The 9,885-nt window shown below is 49.8% G+C and overlaps 1 protein-coding gene across 1 annotated transcript; it reads right to left on the bottom strand.

Annotated features, from left to right (window-relative positions):
• Positions 1-117: 117 nt before the first annotated feature.
• Positions 118-3,629, bottom strand: GNMT (glycine N-methyltransferase). The gene is made up of 6 exons (XM_065913167.1): positions 3,209-3,629; positions 1,828-1,955; positions 1,061-1,177; positions 779-921; positions 552-673; positions 118-454 (listed from the first exon to the last, which is right to left on the bottom strand). Exons 1-6 carry the CDS (start codon positions 3,469-3,471, stop codon positions 283-285), a joined length of 945 nt encoding a protein of 314 aa, XP_065769239.1. The 5' UTR covers positions 3,472-3,629; the 3' UTR covers positions 118-282.
• Between the last annotated feature and the right edge of the window lie 6,256 nt (positions 3,630-9,885).

Raw genomic sequence — 9,885 nt, 5'->3', positions numbered from 1 at the left:
GCTGGAGTTGCAGTCTGAAAGGTCAGTGTGGGGATGAGCAGGGCTGTGGAGGTGCAAAACCCCAGAGCCTCATCCTTCTGACATGAACACAAGGGGAACAGGACCTGAACAGGCACAGACTGTATTGTTCAGCCTCCCGTCCTCCTGAGCCCAGCAGCAGCCTGCCCCTCCCCACACCCCCAGGATCCGCACTGAAGGGGCCGCACTCGGAGTGGAGCCACCGGTCCCCTCCTCCCCAGAGCCTGGCAGCTCTGGGGCTGAGTGTGGGAGCCAAGGCCTCGCTCAGGCCATCTTCTTGAGCACGTGGATGAAATAGCAGGGGATGTAGGCCTGGCCCGGCTTGTAGGGTTTGAAGTCGCCCAGGACGCTGTGCTGGCACTTGCCCCCGAAGGCTGTTCGAAGCAACTCCGTAAAGGATGCCAGGCAGTGAGGGTAGTAGGAGAGCCGGAACTTACTGCAACAGAACCCCGGACCTGCCATGAGGACTGGTGGTCTTGGCACCCTCCCCCAGCCCCACCCCGCCCCCCACCCCCACCTCGCCAACTCAGTACCTCAAGCCAGGAGAACCGCTCTGGCCAGTCCCCGGCACCTGCACCGTGTAATCCAGGGTCACCATGTGGGCCTTGTTGTTCACGGTCAGCACTGACGTCGTGATGTCCTTGGTCAAGTCACTCTGCAGGCAGTGTTGCCAGCTGTGTCAACCTCTGCAACTACCATGAGGCCGGGACCCCAGGACCACACCTCCCGCCCTGGGCCTGCCCTGCCCAGGGGGCCCCACCTTATAGTAGATGTTTTTTCCTGGAGGTGCGCACCCTGTGCTGAGGATGTGGTCGTAGTTGCGGTGGTCAATGACCAGCACGCCCCCTGACCGCACCATGCTCGCGATGTTCCTCAGGGCCAGCCGGTGCTCACTCTGGTCCCCTGAACCAGGCGGGAACAGAGAGGCTGCGTCTGCTCAGGGCCCCCAGTACCAGTATCCCTCCCGGCTTTCTCCTCCCCAGGGGTCTGGAAAGGATATAGTTCAAAGCAGGTTCCACTCCCAGGCCACCCTCTCTCTCACCTTTGCAGTCTGGCAAGTGGGCAAAACTGTTTCCAAGGCAGATGACAGCATCGAAGCCACCCCCTGGTGGCTGGGGCACGTCTTTGTCCAGAGTCATCCAGTTAGCTTCTTCAATGACTGGGGGCCAGGGAGGGGAAGAGGAATCAGGGAGGCACCCACCTCCACCAAAGGCAGTCCTGCCTCAGTTTCCCCTTCAAGACACACATAGGGACTCCCCATCCGGTCAGGGGGAGGAGATCATTATGGACATGGAGGGTGAAGGGGACGAGGGGCCCAGGGGAGAGGAAACCATGGTTGGGAAGGAGGGCTCTGTGCTCATGGGTTTTTATTTGGGCTGACAGCACACTGCCCACTGTCCAGGACAAGCCCACTGTCCAAGATGGGCTTTCCTGGTAGCTCAGTTGATAAAAAAAAAAACAAAACAAAACAAAAAACAAAAACCTGCCTGCAATGTGGGAGACCTGTGTTCGATCCCAGGGCTGGGAAGATCCCCTGGAGAAGGGAACGGCTACCCATTCTAGTATTCTGGCCTGGAGAATTCCATGGACTGTATAGTCCATGGGGTCACAAACAGTCGAACACGAACTGAGCGACTTTCACAGGACACTCTAAACATAATTAAAACTAGTCCCTCATTCTGGTGTGTAAGGCTCCCTTTTCAGGGAAATGACAGTGATTTCCTCCTTTGAGGAAAACAGCTCCCCACCACAATTGATAAAGGAGCCCAGGGTAGGGAGAACTGAGGACACCTGGCCAGACCCACGTACCCCACTTGTCAAAGGCAGGATCATGCCTCCGGTTCCAGCGCTCCTTGAGAGCATACTTCAGCATCTTGTCACTGGCATCCACGCTTGTCACATTGAAGCCCTCTTCCACCAGCATGATGGAGTCCACCCTGGGCAGGACCAGGAATGACAGTCAGAGAGGGGCAGTCAGGGAGGCCTGGAAAGGCAAAGAGGAGGCCCTGTGCTGGACACTCTTGTCCCCTCCACTCTTCAGAGTCCACTCCTCTGTTTCCTATCCCCAGGTTCTCTCCACTGACCTCAAGTGACCTGGCAAATCTGTTTCTTATCACCCGGTGGTAACTTTTCTATTTCTCAGCACCAAGTCAGGTGTTGTACAAATGTGCGTTAATCCTTATGGCAATCCAGGGACTTCCCTGGTGGTTCAGTGGATAAGACTCTGCACTCCCAATGCAGGCGGCCCAGGCTGGATCCCTGGTAGGGAAACTAAGATCCCACATATTGCAGCGAGAGAAGTCTGAGTCCCAAAGTGAAGACTCAGTACAGCAAAAATAAGTAATTAAAAAGAAAAAAAATCCTCACGGCAGTCCAGTAAGGTAGGTGGTGTTATCCCTATTTGAGAGATGGAGAAACTGAAGCTCCTGCAAGTTAAGTAACTGGAGCACAGGAGGTAGTGTAGCATGGTGGGTCTTTTTCTTTTTGTTTTTGGCAGTCCCATGAGGCTTGCAGGATCTCAGTTCCCCCACCAGCTATTGAACCCAGGCCCTGGGCAGTGAAACCTCAGGATCCTAACCATTAGGCCACCAGGGAACTGCCAGATGGTGGTTCAGAGCACAAGCCAGACCTTAACCAACCTGGGTCCACATCTTTGTTCCACCTTTACCTCTCTGAGGTCAAATTTCTGCAACCGTAAATAACTATCACTACTTACCAAACGCGGTTTTGTAAGGATTTTAAAAACTGATGTGGCAGAAATACCTGGCACAGTGCTTTGGCAGAGACACATTACGTTGAACAAGTGTTAAGTGTGAACGCTGCCGCTGGAGCCAGATTCGACCTTATGTGAGGCTGGCCCCAAAACCCGGTCCTTGGGCCGCCGCCCTGGCGAACCCGCCTTCCCCATCCGCTGTGCCCACACCCTCGCTCTCATCCTGGGTCTCCTCGGCCCCGTCCTGCCCGTTCTGCCTGGGCAAACACTCATTCCCCGCCCTGGCGTCGCGCCCCAGCCCCGGCTCCCGGGACGGCGGAGGAGGCTGCCCCGACGTGCCCGCCCGTGGTCCTGCGGCCCGGCTGCCCCGGCCAAGCCGACCCCATCCGCTCGGTGCCCCGGGTGCCCGCTCTCCCGGGTCCCCTGCCCGCGCCCCGCTCGCGCTCACTGCGGCCCCCGGGGCCCCGCCGCGCTCACCCGGTGCCGCAGGCCACGTCGAGCACCCGCTGGCAGCCGTGCTGACGCAGCAGCTGGAGCAGCCAGGCTTTGTACTCCGCGGTGCGGCTGCGGGTGTCCCCGATGTAGAGCTGCCACACGCGCGCCGCCTCTCCGTCCGCGTACTGGTCCGGGAGCCCTTCAGCCGCCACCCCCAGGGAGCGGGTCCGGTACACGCTGTCCACCATCCTTCGACACGTCTGGCTCCGCCGCCGCCGCCGCGGCCACCAGCTCCGGCTCCGCATTTATAACGCGGCCCCTGCCGGAGCGCCGGCCGCCCCACCTGCCCAATGGCAGGTGAGCGCGCGGACACGCCCCTGCCGGGCTCCCGGCCCGGGGCCGCGGGGAGGGCGCGGCCTGGCAATCCAGGACGAGCCCTACCCGCCTGCCTGAAGATCCGGCCCTCCGGACCATCCGTCGTCGGGAAAGGACCCTCCCAAGGCCACGGCCCACTCAACCCGGGTCGCTGGAGGGCCGGGGAGGCGGGGCAGGAGAAGGGTAGCAGTGAGAGTGCCCGCTCCACCCTCGCCCCAGGCTGGAAAGAAACTTGAGTCCTCAGAGTTGAGCGCCCAGGGCTGAACCGTTCCTTGCAGGGGGAGAAAAAAAGGTATTAGCATATCTAAACAAGGACTGTCCAGCTGAAGGAGGGCCTGGTCAGCTAGGGAAGGAAGGATGGGGGATAATGCTGGCTCGGCCATTCGAGTCCAGGAACGGTTCTGGCTCAATTCCACCCGGCTGGGGGCAGGCGCTCCTCTATCCTGCAGGTGAGGCATCAAGCCTTTTCTAAACGCCTCAGATGCAGTTTGATTCAAATTCCTCTCCAACCACGCGCCCTTCTAAAGACCAACTGCTTTCCACGGAGGTGCCCACAGAGTGGGAAGTCCAGGGTCAGGGCTGGGAGTGTCCAGTGCTCTTGCTATCACATTGTTCATTGTCATTTCATAAACTGGTCTTTTGCCTTGATTAGTGTACGTTCACCCTTCCTTCCCAAAGCAGAAGGTCTCTTCCTGGGACAAGACCCTGCACTAAGATGGATGGTGCCCAGAAAAATGATGCTACCCAGGGAGCCCCAAGACAGCAAGAACAGCCTTCCCCACCTGGCTTTGTTCTTCTGGCTTCAGAAAGAGCCAGGATGGGGCTTCTAACCCTAGTGATTAAGAATCCACCTTGCAGTGCTCGCTTCGGCAGCACACATACTAAAAAGAATCCACCTAGCAATGCAAGGGACACTGGTTCAATCTCTGATCTGGGAAAACTGCACATGCCTCAGGGCAACTAAGCCCCTGGGCCATGTTGTAGTCATTCCTGGAAACAAATTCACTCAGAAGGATAATGCAGACAGTGGAGTGCAGTTTATTACACCAGCGGGCCCAAGGCAGAGTCTCCTCTTAGTCAAAGACCCTGACCAGTTTTTGTGAAAACCTTATATACCCTAAGCGGATGTGCCCAAACCCACCTCCCCAAAATTTCCTGAAACTAGTCTGAACAAAGGAAAAAGAAAGATACAATCAAAGTTAACCCGTGATACATAAACCTTAAGCCTAGGTAGTTAACAATGGACAATTATCAATAGGCTTGTGGTCATACCCCATTAAGCATAATAGAATGTATGATTCTATTCGGTTACACAGATAATTAGGGTGTTCTTTTAGGCGATGGGGGCCTAGTTTTCCTGTTGGTATGTCATTTCCATAGATACTGGGCATATAGCTCAAAGTCCACAGTCCGGCCCCAAATGGAGTCCGGCTTTCAAGATAGAGCCTGTTCTGTTTCCTCCTTCAGCCACAACCAGAGTGCACTCACCTGGAGCCTGTGCTCCGAAGTAAGGGGAGCTGCCACAGTGAGAAGCTCACATGCTGCAGCTAGAGAGCGGCCAACACACAGCAAGGAAATAAAGAGCCGAAGGACCCTCCACTCCCCTCCCACTTCTACCATCTATATAATCCTGCAGCTGGAGGAACCCCAAAGATATGTAATCATTCTTACCTTTCAACAGAAAATATCAGCACACAAAGGACCTCAAGTGGGCCTGCCCGTTTGCAGGTAGGGGAGTCTTGTGCTCACACCACGATACAGATAGATCTTTGGCCACATGCTTAGAAAGACATTGTACTGGGGAGTTTATAATAGAATTTTTTAAAAAAATAATAAGGATGCTGATAGTAAATTTGGGTTTTTTTAAATATATAGTTTCTTTATTAAAAATTATAGCTTCTAAATATACTTTTCATTTCAAAGATAAGATTTTTGTTCTGAAGTTAGTAACTATTTGATTTTTTTCTCATTCAGAGGCATTTTTTAAAAAGCCAAGATCAGAGTACATGTAAAATTTCATGGACCTTTTTGCTTTCTTTCTTTTTACTTTTAACTGTCAAAAGCATACTTTCTTCTCTTGACCATAAATTACTGAGCCTTAAGCATCATTTTTGGCTACACTGAGAGGATGTGCTGTGACTTGTTTAATCATTCCCCATGTTATGAACATTTAAAATGCGCTCATAATTTTTCAAAAGAGTGAACATGTAGATGGTTATGATGGAATCATTTTCCAAATGGAATTTTTCTATTAATTGATAATGTCACCCAAAACAAATATTTGTTTCAATGCTTCTCTACATGAAGATATTGTTCATGGATATCTCACTGGGTAGAAAATTATACCTAATTGTTGTAATCTTCTTTAATTACCACCAAAATGTACCAAGTAATTGCAGTCCTTCATTGCTAAATTATTTGTCCATGTCCTCTGCCCACTGAAATATATCAAAACTGCCTTTTATTTTACTTGGTTAGTCACTGTGAATTTTAGATAACCCAAATCTGAGGCTCTGGGCCAAGGAAGGGAAAGTCATAGAATATAAACCAATTTATAGTTTGACTCAGCTGAAAATAAGAATGGGATTCTCTAGGCAAGAATACTGGAGTGGGTTGCCATTTCCTCCTCCAGAGATCTTCCTGACCCAGGGATCAAACCTGCGCCTCTTGAAGCTCCTGCATTGACAGGTGAATTCTTTACCACTGAGCCACCTGGGAATCCCCCCCAAATGTATAATATGTTTAAAAAGAGATTCTAGGTTGGGAATATGGCTACAATGGAACAAACTCTAAGACTATACCTATTTAAGGAGACATTAAAATCTTAGGATTGGAATTACATACAGTAACTACAAATGGAAGACATTCTGGATATCTTTGTTTTGATTTAGAACAGGTAGAAATTCATTGTTCAGAGGAGGGATGTCAATTTCCAAACTCTAGTTCAAGCTGCTGAAAAGAAATCTTCTCTGCTGACAACCCAGATTGACCACTGTGATGCCCACATGAAGTCTGCTAATGGATTTTTATCACAGTGGATCCTTTCTTAGCCTTTTCAATATATGATGTTACACTCAATCTGCTTTAATAAAGTCCCATCAGGTAAGTGTAAAATTGGTCCCTATATTGGTGGGTGGTAACACTAATTGATGGTGGCTACATTACTATTAAGCTTAGTGCATCTATGAGTATTTCATCAATGTGTTAACCTCCAGTAAAATCTCTTGTGAATATATTGATCTCACTGATCTGGATTTTTTTTTAATTATTATTTTCTGTTTGTTTGTTTGTTTTGTTGTTTAGTTTTTTGCAGCTTGTGGGATCTTAGCTCCCCAACCAGGGATTGAACCCAGGCCCTTGGCAGTGGCAGTTCAGAGTCCTAACTATGAACTACCAGGAAATTCACTGAGCTGCTCTCCCATGTGAAAATGACATACGTTTGAGCCCTGGTAGCATACTGCTCCCCAAAACAGGTGACTGGGCACATGCTGTCACATGTTGATGAAAGGAATAATAAAATACCAAGACCATTTTGGTGAGCAATTCTAACAAAATAACACCTGGGGACTTCTCTGCTGGCCCAGCGGTTGAGAATCTGCCTGCCAACTCATGGGATGTGGGTTCAATCCCTGGTCCAGGAATATTCCACATGCTGCTGGGCAGCTAAGCCAGTGAACCACAACTACTGAAGCCTACACACCTTAAAACCCAGGCTCTGAAACGAGAAACCACCACAGTGAGAAGCCTGAGCCCTGCAACTAGAGAAAGCCTGCATGCAGCAACAAAGACCTGATGCAGCCAAAAACGAATAAATACATATAAATTAAAAAATAACACCTGGCTTTTGTGTGTCTTGCTTTTTTTTTTTTTTTTTTTTTTTTTTTTTCAGACAGAGAACCTTTTCTGCTTTAGAAAAGTGATGGTCTTAGGAGATGTTAACACCCCTAGAGCTGGTGATGCAGTTGGTCAACTTCTCCCATCTTCGGGTGCAGCCCCACCTCCCAGTAGAGAACCACAACCATTTTAGTGGAAGTTTAACAGGTGGAAAATACACTTTTAAAGAAAGAATGAGTAAAATTGGATTCCTTTTAAAGAAATTGTAAGAAGTCAGCCCTTGAGGGCAGCGATAAGGGTCAAGCTGCCTTTTTAAAGAAATAATATTTATTTTTGGCTGCGCTGGGTCTTCATTGCTGGCTTTTCTCCAGTTGCAGTGCAGGGGCTTCTCACCGTGGTGGTTTCCCTTGTTCTGGAGCACTGCCTCTAGGGGACTGAGGCTTCAGCACTTGTATTACAAGGTCTCAGTAGTTGCAGCTCCTGAGCTCCAGAGCACAGGCTCAATAGCTGTGGTGCACGGGCTTAGTTGCTCCACAGCATGTGGGATCTTCCCAGATCAGGAATCGAACCTATCTCCCCTGCACATGCAGGCGGATTCTTTACCACTGAGCCACCAGGGAAGCCCCCTGAGCTGCCTTTAAGCTATACACACAACTGTAAATTTTGAACAGGGAGAAAGACTTGAAAGTTATTTCACTTTTAACTGCATGTCCAGCCTTAAACTCTAAAGACATAAATAGACTACTGGACAGCAACCAGTCTGCCTTCTGGAGAGCCAGGTGAAGGGCAGGAGGGTGGGTGAGCCAACCAGCTGTGGCTGCAAAGCTCTATATCAGAGGCTGTACCACAGGACACTGAAGCCATTCTTTCTGCGTTCATAACCTGGTTGGCTCACTTCCTAAATGTGTGGTCTGGGCAAGTTATTTGAACTTTCTGTGCTCCACTCATTCAACAGATATTTTATTAAGTAGCTACTCTGGGAATTCCCCAGCGGTCCAGTGGTTAGGACTCTGAGCTTTCACTGCCGAGGGCTTGGGTTCCATCCCTGGTGGAGGAACTAAGATCCCACGAGCCCTGCAGGGTGACAGGGAGCTGGGGGGAAGTAGCTACTCGTGCTGGGGGCTGTATTAACCACTGGGGATCGAGCAGTGAACAAAGTAGACCAAAATCCCTGTTCTTTTTGTAGAATGTGTGGGGGTGCTGGTAATAGTGTTTTGTGATCTTTGTGCTGGTTGATTTTGGTATTCAGTTCATAAAAATTCATTGAACTGTACATTTTGATAGATGTACTTTGTATATTTTATTATTCTTCAATAATGTGTTTAAAACTCCATGTCCTTGTGTAGATCACAGCTGTATTAAATGAGTTAATTATGTAAAAGCATGTAGAGTGGTGCTTGCCACGATAATATGCATTCGAAAAAACAGTGGCTACTATATTATTATTGTTCCAGTGAAATTCCTTAATAGTACAAACCAGGCCATCAGGGGATGGTCAAGAGGGATTCTGCTGGTTCTGCCGCTAGGATTAGTACACAGAGTTCATCCTTAAACCAGTTAGGCATGGACTGTGCATCTGTCAAGAAAAAAATGTGCTTTTCTTTCAGGATCAAAGACTAAGAAGAGGAATTTTGCTTGTACTTGTGAACTAAAGTGATTCAGGGCTGCTCTGATGTGTGGACAAGCTGTGAACTGCACAAAGTTTCTGCATTTAAGGGGTTTCCACTCAAAACTCCAAACCTCAGGGGCTTGTCTATTTATCATTTTCTGGTAGGAATTCTGGCAGTCAAGTGTCTTATTCTAACAAAACTTTTATTAAAACAACTGTCTGACAGAGGGGAGTCAAAGGTGTGAAAAGCACCGCTAAGTTGCAAAAAGATGTTGCAGGGAAACACCACCCAGGGACTTGGAAAAAAAGAGGAGCCTGCCTCCTAGGAGCTGTGCCTTCAAATACACAGGGGCCCTGATGCAGCCACTTCTGAGCCTACAGAGCCCCATCCCCTGAGACCTGACTGTCGTTGAACCTGAACAAACTGGACTTGTGGCTAGTCCATTAGCCTTTGAGGTTCTGGATGACGGAAGTCTTCAACACATCCTCTCTGAGGTGCTGACAATTCATGTTTCTGAGGACAAGACTTCCTTCCAGTGTGGCTTCACTGAGGTCCCGGCCCCTCTTAACACAACATCCAAATTCCTTCTGGTGAAGTGGGTTCCAGCCGACCTCCTCCTAAGAGCCATGCCGACTCCTAGATCCCCAGACTGGCAAGTCTGAGCGGCACCCAGACATCTGTCTGACAAGCATCCAAGTGACTTTTAGGTCCACGTGAGGGTAGAAACCATTCTGATTGGGTTTCTACTAAGGGTACTGAGATCAGGTTCACTCAAGCTCAGCCAGACCCCTCACCTTATGGAGAGAAGGGGTGTGGGAAAGTGGGAGGCTATAATCAAGCTCAGAAAGGCTGGTATATGTGGTGGGGAGAGGGAAAGGAAAACCTGGGAAGTGCATCCTG

The sequence above is a fragment of the Muntiacus reevesi genome, chromosome 20 (assembly GCF_963930625.1).
Source record: "Muntiacus reevesi chromosome 20, mMunRee1.1, whole genome shotgun sequence".
Classification (NCBI taxonomy): domain Eukaryota; kingdom Metazoa; phylum Chordata; class Mammalia; order Artiodactyla; family Cervidae; genus Muntiacus; species Muntiacus reevesi.
Note: the sequence above shows the minus strand (reverse complement) of the source record. Positions and strands in the feature narration are given on the sequence as shown.

Bases quoted from the DNA above. Each gene is read 5' to 3' on its own strand.
- GNMT (XM_065913167.1), bottom strand. From the start codon at position 3,471: ATGCGGAGCCGGAGCTGGTGGCCGCGGCGGCGGCGGCGGAGCCAGACG. The intron at 1,178-1,827 runs GTACGTGGGTCT...CCTGGCCCCCAG, and splicing joins TCCTGCCTTTGACAAGTGGG to TCATTGAAGAAGCTAACTGG. The intron at 455-551 runs GTACTGAGTTGG...GTTCTGTTGCAG, and splicing joins AGCGGTTCTCCTGGCTTGAG to TAAGTTCCGGCTCTCCTACT.